Genomic DNA, 17985 nt, shown 5'->3' with positions numbered 1-17985 from the left:
AGTATGTCAAAACAAGTGTAAAGTTATCAGATCTACAACTGAACAATGCTCATTATTTAAAATTCTATCATATCAATTCTTTATTTCAAAGTAAAAAAATTTTTAAACCTTTTATTTGCTCATCAAGTTATCTTATTTCTATTAATTAAATCATTATTAAGTATTTTTATTATTAAAAATTTCTTGGGTTTCCCAGTGGCAAACTTTTAGCTACACTACTTGCAGGCCATATTCGTGTTTAAAACGGGTTGTATGTAGGCTGTGTGTTTGACACATGAGTCGTAAATGATTAACAAGACAATTCATGTTGCACAGTGTAAATGCATTGTCTAATTCAGTGGTTTTCAACCAGGGTTCCACAAGAAGTTACAAAACTGCTAAAATCGGCACTAATTTTTAATTCTCCTGTGCAGATATGTGTGCATAAGACTAATAAATTATTGCACAGGGGTTCCTCGAGCCAGTGGAATGTTTCCTTGGGGTTCCACTCCAGCAAAAAGTTTGAAAAGCACTGGTCTAATTAGTCACTTTTGCAAGACAGAGGCAATTCAGTTGCTATTTTTAGCATGTAGAACAACCAAGTAGCAGCTCCCTTAACATACAGTTAGTGTATATCCTTATACATTCTGAAAGAAACCAAGAGAGTTACAAATTGATAAATAAAAGAACATCATTTTCAAACAACCAAAATGTAATGAATTTCTAAAGGTTGACTGGTGTTGTGTCTTTCCTAGGAGGTAATAAAGGACTATTTGAGGGTTTTACGTTGACTTAGTTGTACAACAGTTATCCTGAAAATTCTTTTTGATGAAATCATGATTAAAACTGAAATGCAAGTAATGACAGTAAACTGCACTATCAGTAGTATTATGAATATCCTCATGACACTGGTACCACATGCATCTGCAAATTATTTGCAAAACATGTATATGCAGAAATGATAATTCCATAACTGTGCACTGGGACCCAAAATGTGAGAGAACACTATGAAATTGTTGGGGAAAATGGATAAGGTATTTATTATGATTTTCCTTTTTTAGTTCTGGTATGAAAAGCAATGATTACAATGTTCCAAATATATAATCTACCAAATATGATCTCAAAATCCATCAATTGGTAATCCAAAATATTGCCTCTGTTCTTTTAGCCCTAATACTGTAAAGAACTAAATATCTGACACCATGGCTCATAGCAGGATTAATACTTTTAAATCTAAAGTCAAACTCACTGATTCACTGATATATTTTAGCATAGAAATACAAAAACTTCAACAAATACTGCTCTATACATAATACTGTTTATTTAAAAGCTGTCTAATACATACATTGTCTACTTTATGACTCACTCTTTCTGTTGGCTGTGGTCACACTAGGGTACCACCGCACAGCAGCTATCTATTTCATACTTTCGTTTACTTTTTAAAAATTATCATTCATCTCAGAAAGCTTCATAATATTTTCTGTTGTCCATTGACTGTTCCAGAATTTTCTAATGTTTACTACGTGTTGTTGTATGATGCATGTTTATTGTTCTTAGATCTTCTATTGATAACAGTGTAATGTTCAGTATTTGTTGGGAACTATTCTGTTTGTATTTATCATTGAACTCTGTTACTTCTTCTTTGTTGTGCTGTGTTTGCTTGTTTTCCGTCCTGATTTGCTCTCATTTGACATCAATGAATTGTCTACTTAAGGAATACCTGAAAGAAACCATCATGAAAAGAATTAAAACAGTTATTAAATTTAATTAATAAAACGTTCTGCCAATCACACTTTAAATAATTATATTTTCAGATAATTATGTTATCTAATTATAAAATTTGATGATTTTTGTTTTTGTTCTTAAATTTCTTACAGTATTTATTCCATTATTAGATTGCATGGTCAACTTTGCCATTAAATGCTGAGATTCAATGTCATCAATTATCTCATCTGCCACATCACTGACTTTGTGCTTAAATTAGAAGCGATTACTTAACCATCCCATCTTCTTTTAGGCACAACATATGCAAAATGATCTGTTTTGAATTTAATTTAACCTGATGTAGGTTAATTAATGAGGTGGGGTAGGTTTTGATCACACCCTTCCTTCAATGGAACTTGACCTTCAACAGCTACAGAAAAACACATATATAAGATGGCCACTTTCCACACACCTCACTGGATAGGATTTCTATTTCTATCTTTCATTACTTGGTCAAAAGAAACAACACCCATTGATGATCCTTTTCAGAGCCTCAAAGACTGGTGAGAGAAATCCACAAGCTGGATACTTGGCTCAAATGCTTCCAACAAAATGAATTCTGCTCATCACTCCACAAAGGATCAAGTGAGTGAAGAAGGATTAAGTCAACAAGTTAGGTAGGCCATGGTAGGATTTGAAGAGGAACAAATACTACAAGGCACCCTAACCAATGATCAGACAATTCTGTCTACTCCTCCCTTTTCCCTAATTGCTATTTTATTTGATGACCTTGGCAGGATCCAAACACAAGAATAAATACCACCAGGCATTGTGCCTAATGTTCATACAACCTACCTAACCCCTGTTGCAACAGGTTCATTTGTTACCAGTAATACTCCATGATGTAAAAGGATACATTTTTGTGTATTTTGGTTCTGATTTGATACTAGTGCCATGACAATGAGCAACTTAATTCCCTGTAGGTTTGAAATAAGAGTGTAAGAGCATATAATCTAATATTTTAATCTTGCAGCCATCTCCCGTCAGTAGATCTAAGATGTGAATTCAATTCCTTCTTGAAGGAATTGTCTGTCAGTCTATCTGTGATTGTATAGGTAACATTTTTCCTAGAAAGCCTTTGTGAACTCAGTTACTTAGAATAAATTCTCTTCATGAACATTCAGTAAACTATTTGAGGTAGATATGAATTCAAGACACTGGAGTAACTTCTGTTTGAACACTTCTTTGAAATATTCAAATTTACAGATCCAAAATACTCATATCAGCGTCAAGAATGTTGGCAAGATCACATGGAAACCTGATCTGAGATAACAACTTTTAAATTAATAAACTTAAATTGAAATACTTACCAAAGATAAAACCTGGAGATGCTCCAGTACATTTCTGCTCTGCGTTACAAGTAACAAGTCCACCACAACCTCCAAAGTAAATTTCAAAAAAATATAAAAATTCTTTGGTTAACAAAGCTGATGAAGGAACACTTTTGGCCTTGCTTTGCCAGTGGTAAGTCATTCCTATCCTTGAGTATCTTTTTGGTGTCAGCTGGTTTGCGTTTGCGTAAAAAGCAAAATAATTATTTCTATTTTGATCACAAGTCGAATATGTAAAGTCAGTTCCTTCAGCATTATATCCAAGTGTAATACCAGCATAAACGTGACTAATTGGCAAAGCAACAATTAATATAAATGGTCCCAGTTGAAAGTTTACTGGTGTAATTGACAAAACCCGATTCACTCCAAGTGTGACAGTCCAGTTGTCTGAGTATCTGTAATATATAAGAAAGAAACTCAACATAATCAAGAGAACAACTGTCTATTATACTGACCACACACACCATAAAATATTTGGCATTTTAGGCACTAAATACTCTTTGATGTAACAACAGGCACTACATATAACACTCTAAGAAAGAAATGACAGTCACTTAAACACCTGCCACTAAGCAAATGAGTTTATTAATTTGTGGAAAGATAGTAATTCTGTACAGAAAGTCTTTGATGCATTGACAAAATGAAAGTATATATAAACATATGAATGTTTAAAATGATCAATATGACTCCATGGTAATAAAACTATTTTAGTTTCAACATTTTATAGGTGAAGGCAAGGCTTTATGGTTAAGAAGCTCACTTTGTATTCATATAGTTTAGGGTTCAGTGTCATTAACTATGGTACCTTGGGTTATCTAACCAAAGTCTTGAGAGTTAATTCACTAGATGGAAACTGAAAGAAACCTGTCTTGTGTGTTTGTGTGTACCCTTGTCTGGACATCTTGTGATGGTTGTAAATGAGAATCTCTCCCATACAAATGGTGTCATTCATTTCCAGCCTTTTGTGGAAAACATCTGACCATGGGAAATATTGTCTTCTGGGGAAATAAGTGAGGGTTGGCAACTAGAATAGAATGTTCAGGAATATGTCAATAAATTTTGTCTGCCCCATGCAAGCACGGCAAAGAGAACATTAGATGACTATGACTTTGATAAATTTACTTGTCAAACAGAAGCATGGGAATAGATGTTTAAATTTTCTCTCTAAAATAATTTTCTAATTAAATGAGATGTTTGAAAAATATCTTTGAGCAGTGCAGTCGAAGAACTACTTATAGTATGTTAGGTGATGTCATGGAATAAAAACAATGATATTATATTACCTTCAATAAGTTGTTTAATGATCCTATAATATTTTAAGAGAAATCCAGAAATAGAATCCAGAAATATGTTATATAGAGATCCAAGTGATAATTGAGAAAGTCAGCCATTGGATATGGCTGAAAAGGAATAACGAAACTTGGCTACAGAGGTAATGATCCCAAAGTGGGAATACTAGTCTATTGAAACAGTGAGTGGGGCCTCACATAAGTGAGGTGGGGTGCCAATGAGCTGTAAAGTTGTTGAGAGGAAGGCCTCCTGATGATCCCTGAAACTTTCTGACATCCAAAATGCAAAGTTTTCAACTGACTGCATTAGCACTGCCAAGTTATTTCCAAATCTCTTGCTGCATTTGTTCTTTGATGTAATTGTTATTGTACACACATTGCTGTATTTATATTGTTACATGGTGTTGATTCCAGAATAATATTTTAATGGATTTTTACAATCTACTTAGTAAATTAAGTGATAGGATATGGTCACTATGGAGAAGAATCAATTAAGTAATGAGAACACTAATGTTATGTTTTTATTTTTCTGGGAAATACAGAAATTAATTCCAGATTTTTCCTCTTCATTAAGCATTGACAGTTAAATGTAACTTCAACTTTAATTTTCCAAAGTGATAGCAAATAGCTAAATAGATATAACATAAATGTTAATTTGTGGGTTTAGAAAAATAGAATTGCTTCAGATCAAATAATTTTCAGATAGCAGCCATATGATAAATACTAATTTAGTGCATGTCAATGGGTTTAATTTATGTAACTTTTTAAAAATCTAAAATAGAATAAGATAAGACAGAAAGGAATGTCATCATGGAGAATGGGCATAAAACAATAATGATGATCGGGTGGGGGTGGGGGGGTTGTAGCGATGACATTCATGATTTTCCTGTCTTCTTGTTTCGCAACTCCCATATATTTCTGCTTCATTCATGACAATGGGAACAAAATTTGGTGCCTGAAATATTGTGTTTCAGGTAAATTTTGATCACTGGTTGTAAATATGAAATCACTTTTTCTTCATCAGCCATGGTATGTTATAAGCTTAATTGCTGCTATGCATCAAGCAACAAACGGAGTATAAGGATTGATAGCTACAAATCATTATTGTTGGATAAAAAAATGGTTTCATACTTTGAAGGATCTAGTTATTCATGATTAACTTACATCCAGTGAAGCAAACGTAGGAAATTTCATCGATGCTATGTTAATTTATTCAAGTATTTCATGGAAACGGATATCTATGATGAACTACCCAACGACAATCATGTTGAATAGTCTAGTAGTAAACTGCTATCATATGGGTGTCCCAGTGTCTCTGGTATCTTTCTTTTGTAGTTCTTTAAATCTTGGTGGAATTGTTAACCACTTAGGTCACCATGGTTGTCTGAGAAACCATTTAAGTGACTATAGAGGTAATGCTGTTTGATACATTAAAGCCAAATTGATAGCAAGAAGACAACATGTTCTTCACTAGTTCACAATAGTTTTCTGCTTTATGGGTCCCAAGAAAATTTCTTACAACCAGAATGAAGACTACACATTTTCCTTTGCATTCTTCATTGAATCTTGAGAATTAGGTTTCTATATGAGTTATCCTGTTGAAAAACATTTGACTTCAATTTCACCATGCTCAGTGCTGGAAATTTGCTGCTTGTGTAGTCAAAGCAGCCCCCTTCTTTGTTCAAATCCTTCACAAACTGTTTAATTAAACCTAGTTTAATCATATGGTGATGGTAAAATGATCTTATCTCTGTCAGACAACAGTACTCTAATTACATTCCTTTCTCCAATGATCATGTTTTCTTTCAGAGACCATTGTTTTCTCATCCAGTTCTCATCATTAGATCTACTATCCCAAAGACAGATAAAGCAGGAATACTTAGTGTATCCATTCTGCTAATGCATGAGAAAATTCATCATCTTAAGATCCACATGGATTAGCCATTTATGATTGTGATATGACATCTTCTGTAAGACCAATAATGTTGTTTCCTGTTGATTGGTCATTTTAGTCAAGTGACCAATTGGAATTGATCCATATCTGTTGCTATTGTATAGAGGCATATATTTTCAGCTCCCCTTAGAACTAGCTATGGATAATCACTATTCGCTTGGTACATATTTTGATACACCTACTTAGCAAGTCTTGAACATTGTTGCATAAAACAAAACCATTTCCCACTATTGTGATATGGGTACACTTATTAGTAAGTGCCTTATCTCAAAAGCTAGAGTTACTAGAAATAAATGAATGTCATATTCTTTTTCAGTGCAGTGAATATGTATAGAATCAGGTTTAAAATCTGAGGTACCAAGAAACATTTTTAGAATTTGTTCCCCACTGTTATCAGTGCTAAGTGTTGCCTCACTGTAACTAATACTGAATTAAAAAGAATGATCCAGACTTGCTGGCAATAATATTATGGGTTGTTGAATCATATTGATGTTTTGTCACCATATATTTTATTCTATACATTAGGTATAATGATACTTATCTAATATTTAGAAACACTAAGATCACATATTAAGAAGCTTTGTATGTGTGCAGTGGGGGTACTGTACACAACTAGATTATTTTAGAGAATGATATGTAAGTTTTCTACAAGAAAAAATATGTAAGTTTTCTAGAGATATTTCTGATTATCTTCCTTCAACCTTATCTGTTCTTTTGTAAGCTCACAACTGTTGTAACAAGTGCTTATGCTATTATCCCTCTTGTTGTTAGTTAATAGAAAAAGCTGAGTCATAGTTATCCATCATCATCATCATCATCATCATCATCATTTAACGTCCGCCCTCCATGCTAGCATGGGTTGGACGGTTCAACTGGGGTCTGGGGAGCCCGAAAGCTGCACCAGTCCAGTCAGATCTGGCAGTGTTTCTACAGCTGGATGCCCTTCCTAACGCCAACCACTCTGAGAGTGTAGTGGGTGATTTTATGTGCCACCGACACAGGTGCCAGACGAGGCTGGCAAACGGCCACGCTCGGATGGTGTTTTTTATGTGCCACCGACACAGGTGCCAGACGAGGCTGGCAGACGGCCACGCTCGGATGGTGTTTTTTATGTGCCACCGACACAGGTGCCAGACGAGGCTGGCAGACGGCCACGCTCGGATGGTCTTTTTATGTGCCACCGACACAGGTGCCAGACGAGGCTGGCAGATGGCCACGCTCGGATGGTGTTTTTATGTGCCACCGACACAGTGCCAGACGAGGCTGGCAGACGGCACGCTCGGATGGTGTTTTTATGTGCCACCGACACAGGTGCCAGACGAGGCTGGCAGACGGCCACGCTCGGATGGTGTTTTTATGTGCCACCGACACAGTGCCAGATGAGGCTGGCAAACGGCCACGATCGGATGGTGCTTGTTACGTGCCACAGCACGGAGGCCAGTCGATGCGGTACTGGCTACGGCCACGCTCGGATGGTTTTCTTATGTGCCACGTGCCACCGGCACCGGCACCACAAAGATACAAATTCCATTGATGTTCATCTATTTTGATTTGTTTTGATTTTCACTTGTCTCAACAGGTCTTCACAAGTGTCACAAGAAGGAAGGTATGCACAGGTGGACTGACTAGTCTTGCCGGGTCTTCGGAAGGTGTTTTTATGTGCCACCGGCACAGGTGCCAGATGAGGCCGGCGAACGGCCATGATTGGATGGTGTTTGTTACGTGCCCACAGCACGGAGGCAGGTCGATGTGGAACTGGCTACGGCCACGTTCGGATGGTTCTCTTGTGTGCCACCGGCACTGGTACCACAAAGTGTGTGCCACCGGTACCACAAAGATACAGATTCCATTGATGTTCATCTATTTTGATTTGTTTTGATTTGATTTTCACTTGCCTCAACAGGTCTTCACAAGTGTCACAAGAAGGAAGGTATGCACAGGTGGACTGACTACGTCCCAGGTAGGGGCCATGGGTTATGGCCTGACTAGTCTTGCTGGGTCTTCGGATGGTGTTTTTATGTGCCACCGACACAGGTGCTAGATGAGGCTGGCGAACGGCCACGATCGGATGGTGTTTGTCATGTGCCCACAGCACGGAGGCCAGTCGATGCGGTACTGGCTACGGCCACTTTCGGATGGTTTTCTCTTGTGTGCCACCGGCACTGGTACCACAAAGATACAAATTCCATTGGTGTTCATCTATTTTGATTTGTTTTGATTTGATTTTGATTTTGATTTTCACTTGCCTCAACAGGCCTTCACAAGTATCACAAGGAGGAAGGTATGCACAGGTGGACTGACTACGTCCCAGGTAGGGGCCATGGTTTATGGCCTGACTAGTCTTGCCGGGTCTTCGGAAGGTGTTTTTATGTGCCACCGACACAGGTGCTAGATAAGGCTGGCGAACGGCCACGACCGGATGGTGTTTGTTATGTGCCCACAGCACGATGGCCAGTGATGCGGTACTGATTACGGCCATGTTCGGATGGATTCTTGTGTGCCACCGGCACTGGTACCACAAGCGGTACTGACTACTTTTTATGTGCCACCGACACAGGTGCTAGATGAGGCTGGCGAACGGCCACGACCGGATGGTGTTTGTTATGTGCCCACGCGGTACTGACTACGGCCACGTTGGGATGGATTCTTGTGTGCCACCGGCACTGGTACCACAAGCGGTACTGACTACGGCCACGTTCGGATGGATTCTTGTGTGCCACCGGCACTGGTACCACAAGGATACAAATTCCATTGATGTTCATCTATTTTGATTTGTTTTGATTTGATTTGATTTTCACTTGCCTCAGCAGGTCTTCACAAGTGTCACAAGAAGGAAGGTATGTACAGGTGGACTGACTACGTCCCAGGTAGGGCCCACGGGTTATGACCTGACTAGTCTTGCCGGGTCTTCGGATGGTGTTTTTATGTGCCACCATGTTCCCACAGCACAGAGGCCAGTCGATGCGGTACTGGCTACGGCCACGTTCGGATGGTTTTCTTGTGTGCCACAAGATACAAATTCCATTGATGTTCATCTATTTTGATTGATTTTCACTTGCCTCAGCAGGTCTTCACAAGTGTCACAAGAAGGAAGGTATGCACAGGTGGATCGACTACGTCCCAGGTAGGGGCCACGGGATATGGCCTGACTAGTCCTGCCGGGTCCTCTCATGCACAGCACACTTCCATAGGACTCGGTCTTCAGTCATTTCCTTGGTGAGACCTAAAGTTCGAAGGTCGTGCTTCACCACCTCGTCCCAGGTTTTCCTGGGTATCAAAAAATTGAATACATTTGCATTTAATCATTAGTGTTGTATAATAGATTAAAATACTGTCAGTAACTTAATCCACCTAACTCTTAGCAGGTACAATGAGAAACTTCATTTTGCCTTTTCCATCTATAGTGGAGATACTTTATAACTATCGACTGCGAAAGCATAAAAAAAGTAAGCAAACAAAATGGGACACAAGTACTCACATTGATGGTAATTTTAAAGTAGCTTCAATTTGAGATCCATTTGCAATGGCATATTTCATCACGAACCTACTTGAGTCAGGCACAAACAGTTGCAGATCATCTTTGGTCATGTTCAACAAGGAGTATTTGGAGATGTATGTTACACCAAAAGTATTTCTAAAATCGCAAAATACTTCAATGGGTTTCTTATCTGGAGTATAGACAACAAACTTATTGCTAGAAGGTGTTCTCCCAGCAGCAATAAATGTTTGATATACTTCTTTGCAAGAACCTGTAACAAATAAAATCATAAGTATCTTAATAAATGTGATTAAGTTACCTTTATAAAAATTTTCTAAGATTACATAGCAATCTTATGAAATTGGAAAGCCTCACAATTTCCAAAATTTGCACAAATAATTCTGCTAATACAATTTAAGTGACATTGAAAGAATGATTCACAGATCGGAAAGGTTGGTATTAATATACCAGACTTTCCAATTTCATAAATAAGACTGTCATGAATAAGACTTGTTGGGCTCTCCAATTTCATAAATAAGACTCGCTACACTTTCCATATGATCTGGCAAGGGTTCTACAGCTGGATGCTCTTCCAAATGCCAACCACTTCAAGAGTGTAATGGGTACTTCTTACATACAACCAGCATGGGAACCAATCAGGCGGCACTGCCATCAACCACATTCAGATGATGCTTTTTATGTGCCACCGACACAGAAGCCTGTCTGAGGGCACTGGCATTGACCATGTTCAAATGGTGCTTTTTATGTGCTACTGGCACGGGGAGCCAGTCAGGCGAAACTCATTGACTCATGCTTGAATGGTGCTTATTATGTGCCACCAGCATAGGTGCCATTCAGGCAGTACTGGCATCAGTCACAACTACGATTTCACTTGACTGAACAGGTCTTCTGAAGCACAGCGTGTCACCTGGCAATTCAGGTAGGTGGCCCTGCTTGATCTGTAGAAAAGGTGTAGGTAGAAACTCCATAAGATGTACCCAGTGTAAGCTATGGACACATAAGAAGTGCAGCAACATCAAAGGAAGATTAACCAGGAAGATAGCTTTCATGTGCAGCAGATGCTCAGGGGCAATAAACACCACAGATGCTCAGAAAACAGATTCCATTACATACCATGGGGAGAAACTAGAAGTAGTTGATAGCTTTTGCTACCTAGGTGACCAAGTCTGTAGGGGGTGGGATGCTCAGAGAGTGTCACGACTAGAATAATAGAAGCCTGATCAAAGTTCAGAAAGCTTCTACCCCTACTGGTGACAAAGGGCCTCTCGCTCAGAGTGAAAGGTAGATTGTATAATGCATGTGTGCAAACTACCATGCTTCATAGCAGTGAAACATGGGCCGTGGCTGCTGAAAACATGCGTAGGCTCAAAAGAACTGAAGCTAGTAGGATCTACCGGATGTGTAATGTCAGTGTGCATACACAACAGAGTGTAAGCGCCCTTGGAGAAATATTGGATGTGGCGTGCAAAAGAGACGTTTGCGTTGGTATAGTCATGTAGTACAGATGGATGAGGAGAGATGTATGAAGTGCCACTCCCAAACAGTGGAAGGAATCCAGGGTAGAGGGAAACCCAGGATAAGATAGTGAAGCATGACCTTCAAACGTTGGGCCTCACAGAGGCAATGACAAAAGACAGAGACCTCTGGGGATATGCTAGGACTGAGAAGACCCAGCAAATAACATGAGTTCACAGCTGTAACCTACACCAGCATTGCATAACCAGCCCTCTCAAAAGTGCCTTGGATCATAGGGCAACATGCTGTGCTTGAGGAGACCTATTGAGTTAAGTACATCAAAATCAAATCACAATCAAATGGAAATTGTAGTTGCAATCCCCGTGCTGGTGGTATGTAAAAAGCACCAACTGATCGTGGTTGATGCCAGATCCCTCTGGCCTCTGTGTTAATGGCATGTAAAAAGTAGCCACTACACTCTCGGACTGGTTGGCGTTAGGAAGGGCATCCTGCTGTAGAAACACTGCCAGCTCAAACTTGAGCCTGGTGCAGCCTCCTGGCTTCCCAGACTCCAGTCGAGCCGGCTACCCATGCCAGCATGGAAAATGGACGTTATACGATGATGATGATGAAATATATATATAAAAATATATATGTATTTATATATATATATATATATATATATATATATATATATATATATATATATATATATATATATATATATATATATGTATATATGTATATATATATATATGTATGTATAGGTCGTTGCCAGTGCCGCTGGACTGGTTCCTGTCAGGTGGCACTTAAAAAGCACCATCTGAGTGTGGCCGTTGCCAGCACTGCCTGACTGGCCCTCATGCTGGTGGCATGTAAAAGTACCCATTACACTCTCAGAGTGGTTAGCGTTAGGAAGAGCATCTAGCTGTAGAAATTCTACCAGATCAGATTGGAGCCTGGTTCAGCCATTTGGTTCGCCAGACTTCAGTCAAATCGTCCAACCCATGCTAGCATGGAAAGCGGACGTTAAAGGATGATGATGAGGAGGAGGAGGAATGTATGTATATCATTTACATCAATGATCCAAAAACAATCCACAGGATTTAACTCAGAGCATTGTAAATTTTTAATTTGATTACAAATACTTGTAACACAGTAAATTCTTTCAAACAAAACTTAGGTGCAGGCATGGCTGCATAGTTAAGCAGCTCACTTTGTGACCATATGGTTTCAGGTTTAGTCTCGGTGTTTGCAAGTAGTTTTTAATACAACCTCAGGTTAGTCAATTCCTTATGCTTTTAGTGGAGGCCTGTGCTATATATATATATAAGGGCATCCAGCTGTAAAATCATGCCAAAACTGGCCTTGCCTGTGCTGGTGTCACATAAAAAGCACTCAGTCCACTCTGCAGAGTGGGTGGTGTTAGAAAGAGCATCCAATCATAAAAACCCTTCCAAAACAGAGACATTAGCCTGGAGTTGTCTTCTGCTTGTTTGGCTCCGGTTGAACTATCCAACTCTTGCTTGCATGGAAGGTAGACATCAAATGATGATGTGTGTGTGTGTGTGAGTCTTTGTGCTTTCCCCCTTTCCGTCCTCCAACTAGTTGACATTCTTTTGTTTACATCTCCTTAACATAGTGGTTGAAACCAACTAGGTTGAAGTCAACTAAATCTTTCAATGCAATGCCCCATCATGGCCACAGTCCAACAAGTAAAAAGAAAGTAAAAAATGAAAAACTTACTCGGTCTGAATATTTTGCAGTATTTATCTTTATAGGTAAAAAAGCAGTCACATGTATTGTTTTCCCAGTGCCAAATACCATTGTTATGACACGGTGTCACCTGGAATATATATGTTATATTATGTGTTATTTATATACGAGGGGCTAATGAAAATGTCTTAGCTTTGAGTAAAAGAAAATACAGGAGGATCAGTTAATTATGATTTTATTCAATATATTCCTGTCTCATGTTCACACACTTATTTCAGTGGCCCTTCAGTTTTACTAAGCCCTGAAAAGAAACTCAAAAGGTTGGGACTCCAATCAGGCCTTTTGTGATACCCTTAAAGCCAGGAATTTTCATCACCCACCTCATACATAAGTGTGTATATATGTGTGTATATGCATTTGTGTTTATATTAAGATTATGTGACTTCCTAAAATTGAACAATGGTCTTGCTCACATGGAACAAAGGCAAGAAATATTCATTAATCTTAGCAACCACACTAAACAGAGAGCGACAAACAAGGTTGTCAGTGTATACCATTACCACATAACCATAATATAAAAATGCTAAGCACAATGAAACAGAACACTGGCATCTTACAAACACCTTTATAGAACTAAAACCTTCATCCTTATCTATGAATTCAGATGTAATAATGAAAGAAACCATGCTGTATCTCCAATGGAAATCCCTCAACTTCTAAATCTCTATATATAAAACTCAACTTGTGTGTCTGTGTGTTTAACTTCCCGGCACATCTCCTCCTAGCCAACAAATCGTAGAACCACCAAAAATGGATCACTGTTCCGAAATTCATCTCGCAAGTGCAAAAATCGATAATGTGCTTGTTTAGGCCTTATCCCATGCATTGAATAGTGAACTTTACTCAGTCAGCTGTTTGACGTGAACTGTGTTCACCACGCGTGCAAGCATGCGTAAATTGCATGAAAAATAAAAAATCAAGATATAAAAACGAATCGCCGTAAACATTGTAGAAATTCGGCAAAGAAATGAATTTTCAGGACGTAGCCTTGAGGGTTTTTTCGTATTAATCGTTTGGTCTTTGTGAATACATACCAATTGTTTCCATAACATTTTTAATGCTTTGAATTAAATGTGACCATTTTGCATTGAGTCTGCAGTTTGAATCACTTTAACCAAATTTTAGCAGGCCGGATTTTTGATCATCACGATACATCGCCAGCGACTCCCTGAAACTCTCCCCTGAAATCCCTGTTGAGAAATCTATATATATAAAACTCAACTTGTGTGTCAAAGCCGGGCAATGCTGCTAGTTACTGATAAATCAGAACAAATCCGGTGGTAGAGATGGTGGATATATACAAAAGTATGCCTCCATATCATAAAGATCACAATGTACAGCTTTGATAGGATGATATTCTTAAAAGGAAAGTGGTTATAATGTTTTATTTGAAAAAAAAGGAAAAAAAAACCCCAGTATCATAGATACTTTGGGTCATCCCATAAATAATGTGACTTTTTCAATTGCATGAACTAAAAGTCAGAGTGGAACGGGATAAACTACTTGCATCAACTTGCTATCAAAGCAGGTAGTAATTTTACCTTGTGCTTATTCTTAGTGCAAATTTTGAAGAGTGCAGTTCGATTTTAACAGTTATATTTTTCAAAGCTATATTGGAAGTGACAGATGAGCATACTCAGCATATTTTACTTTATGGGTTCAACAACACAACAGAAAGCGCAAGGAATATTAATGTAGTATATGGGGATCGGACAATAAGCATAAGCCAGTGTCAATGGTGGTTCCAGAAATTCTGAGCTGGAAACTATAGTCTAGAAGACAATCCTCATCCGGAAAATCTGTAGAGCTCAATGAGGAGGTCCTACAAACCCTGGTGGAACAAAATCCCATCATAACTGTTGAGGAACTAGCAGAAAAGCTTGGATTTGGTCAGTCAACCATTCATTGACACCTGCAAACCATCAGAAAAGTCAGCAAATTGGGTCATTTGGATGGAAAAACTATGAATTCTGTAGACAAGGTCAGATTAGTACTGAAGGAGTGTTTTTCATCATGGACAGGTGAATTTTGGAAATGGGGTCCTTGCAAGTCTATCAGATGGATAGAAGAGCATTGTAGAAAATTAAGGAGAGTATATTTTAGATGAAAAAAGAACTTTATCTTAATTTTGAAAAATAAAAGAAGTACAAACAACCACATTTATGGGATGAGCCAATATATAAATGCCATCACCAACCAACCATTCAATCAAGCTGTTCACTTATCTAAAAACCATTTGTACACCACCAAGCTCCTTCATTGGATGGCATTTCAATATATACAACATCACATGATTGTGTGATCAACCAGATAATCAGATGTTGTTATAATTACTGGTCAAAATGCGCTTTGTACAATTTTAACTTTTGAATGATGCCACTCCACTGGCTGGGCAGGCAGGTCAACCTTCCCCCTGATCAGAAAGCAGTTCCATCATTTGGTTACTCATTTACCGTTGAGTGAATTGGAGCAATACGAAATGAAGATTTTTGCTGAAGAACACCATCCACCAGGAATCAAACCCATAATCTTGCGATTGTGAGCTCAGCACCTTGACCACTGGGCCATGCGCCTCTTCACATGCACAACATAAGAGTAGAAAAATGACAGAGATAATGAGAACTGATGCAGCAATATCTCAACTAAACTTAATTTATATTCTGTGCATCTAATATCAATGTACTCCTACACCTTTCAGAATAACTTTTCTACAAATAACAATTATGTTTCATGCATCAAACAAATTTGGCGGGGTGACATATCCAGGGGAGGAAAGGAAGCATTGTGCATTGGCCTTTGTAAAGAACATGTGAGACTGCTATAGCTATATGATGAACAGTCCCTTAACTCTCTTCTGGTCACCTGATCACCATATATAGTATTCACACACCAGTGAACAACTGAAAATGTCTTGAAGCAAGAGGAGGCATCTATGTGGTTGCTTGACTGGCTACAAATAGCAGCCAAAAGTCTTTGAAATCCCAGTTTACTACCTTCAAAAGGATATATTGTATAAAGTAGTCCAAGGTACACAATGCTTAAAAATATTACAATTTGGCCATGGATGGAATGTCATTGAGCCTAGCTCTGCTCAATCATAGCTTTGATTAAATTAAATAAAAACAACCAAGAAAACATCTTCTCAAACTTCAAAGAATGTCTGGCTAAACCAAATCCCTAAAAGACAGAATTACGATTTACATAATTTGTCAGCACTCCAAGGCCTAACATAGTATTATAAAATGTACAACAAACTATCACCAACTTGGCACTTAGAAATTTTTGTTTTTATTCTACATAACAATGAACTAAAATTTTCTAGTTGGGTATGAACCATTTCAAACTATAAAGGTATTCATAATTATCAAATGAAAAACTAAATAAGGCTACATTTTTCAGTATATCACTAGAAATACTATTTTCTCTTATAAAAAAAAATCATCTTGTAAAGAGTGATAACTCCATATTTTAGTCTCCTTACAGTATATTTTGATATTATCTGTCCGTTTCTGGTTCTGTTTGTATTTGTGTGTGTATGTCTTCTTTGAATACCAAATAGTTCATCACAAAAAACACTTGCCCCAAATTGTCCTACTCTACCTCTACATAGTTAATTGATCTACCAGAAATAGCAACCAAATCTTCCTCAAATTACAGTCTGTTAATATAAAAATGGAAAGAATATGTTGGGTAATGTAACTCTAGATACCTTTAAGAAGATATCACAGGTCTGCTTGTTTAGAATTAAGCTGCACCAAATAAAAACTACTCTGATACAGTTTTTATGAGGAAGATTTGCCATGTTAGATTTAATGAAGCAACTATCTTTACCATGGGTAAGGTGGAAAAGAATTGGTTAATGTTGAGTGCACTACAACTATTCCTTATAGAAATAGAAGAGAATGTCGGAGAAGACCAATGTGAAATCTTCTTGGGAAAAGTATGGACAAGTGCATAAATAAATAAAGTAAATGAAAAAATTAAGAAAATTCATTTTACCTTTTTCCATGATGAACATTCAGGAACCTCTTCATGATACTTACAGTCAAGGATTGTATTAATATTTTCATGTAGATGACATTGTACAGAAGACTTTGCTCCATATATGCAATGAGTAACTGCATTGCATTTCCAATTCCAGGAACACAATTCCATACATTGCATTCTTGTTGGTGTGTATTTTATCTCACTTGCATTCACTATCTTACTATTAAGGCCACAAGTATTTATTGCTTTGAAAGATACTTGTCGTTCTTGCTGAGGGAACACTCCTTTAATGGTAAAGTGGCAAGTGCAAAGGAAAATACTCAACAAAATAAGCTTCATTTTCTTTAAGATTAATGTAGATTTTCAAATGTTAATTTTCGAAAGTCCTGAATAACAAAAATAAAATACAAGGGAAGGTGGACATGTAGAAATTCGAAATTTAAACTATTTTAACCAAATAATTAAAGCAAGCCAAAGACTTGATAAAGTGACACAGTTGAGTAAAAATCAAAAATCAAATTAAACTTAACTAAATAATTTTCATTGTCAGTAATAATTACCATTACAAAAAAAAAAAGGGAAAGATTTTTTTTTTATGAATTGTTCATATATTGGGAAAATTAGCTGAATGTATGAATGTATGCAAGGAGAATCAAGAGAAAAGTTGCTTCCTACAAGATATTATCATAATTGATAGTATTAATTATACTATTGAGTTTCTCACATGAATGGAATTAATTCATAATTTAATAATGTATAATTATTAGCAATGCTTTTTGTCAGAGTTTGTGCAGACTGAAAACTTTAGTACAGTAATATGTGTAACTTTTATTCCAGTATTGGACTAAAATTATTTTTCTCTGAGTTTCGTTTCTGACTTCATTGCCTTAGTGAACTCATGTATTTAAGGAATGCTCATTGATTGCAAACAGTCTGTTGTGCTTGACACAG

The 17985-nt window shown here is 37.6% G+C and overlaps 1 protein-coding gene across 4 annotated transcripts in view; it reads right to left on the bottom strand.

Moving 5' to 3' along the window:
• Positions 1-1281: 1281 nt before the first annotated feature.
• The window catches only part of LOC115216172, a 54368-nt gene continuing 37664 nt past the window's right edge, over positions 1282-17985 (bottom strand). For all 4 annotated transcript variants that reach the window (XM_036506470.1, XM_036506469.1, XM_036506468.1 and 1 more), the window contains 5 exons: positions 17047-17420; positions 13018-13117; positions 9796-10066; positions 3054-3469; positions 1282-1699 (listed from right to left, as the gene is read on the bottom strand). In XM_036506470.1, coding sequence (XP_036362363.1) covers positions 1689-1699; positions 3054-3469; positions 9796-10066; positions 13018-13117; positions 17047-17373 — 1125 coding nt within the window. In that variant the 5' untranslated portion in view covers positions 17374-17420 and the 3' untranslated portion in view covers positions 1282-1688. The remainder of the gene's footprint in view (positions 1700-3053; positions 3470-9795; positions 10067-13017; positions 13118-17046; positions 17421-17985) is intronic.

Source organism: Octopus sinensis, linkage group LG10 (assembly GCF_006345805.1).
Source record: "Octopus sinensis linkage group LG10, ASM634580v1, whole genome shotgun sequence".
NCBI lineage: Eukaryota > Metazoa > Mollusca > Cephalopoda > Octopoda > Octopodidae > Octopus > Octopus sinensis.
Note: the sequence above shows the minus strand (reverse complement) of the source record. Positions and strands in the feature narration are given on the sequence as shown.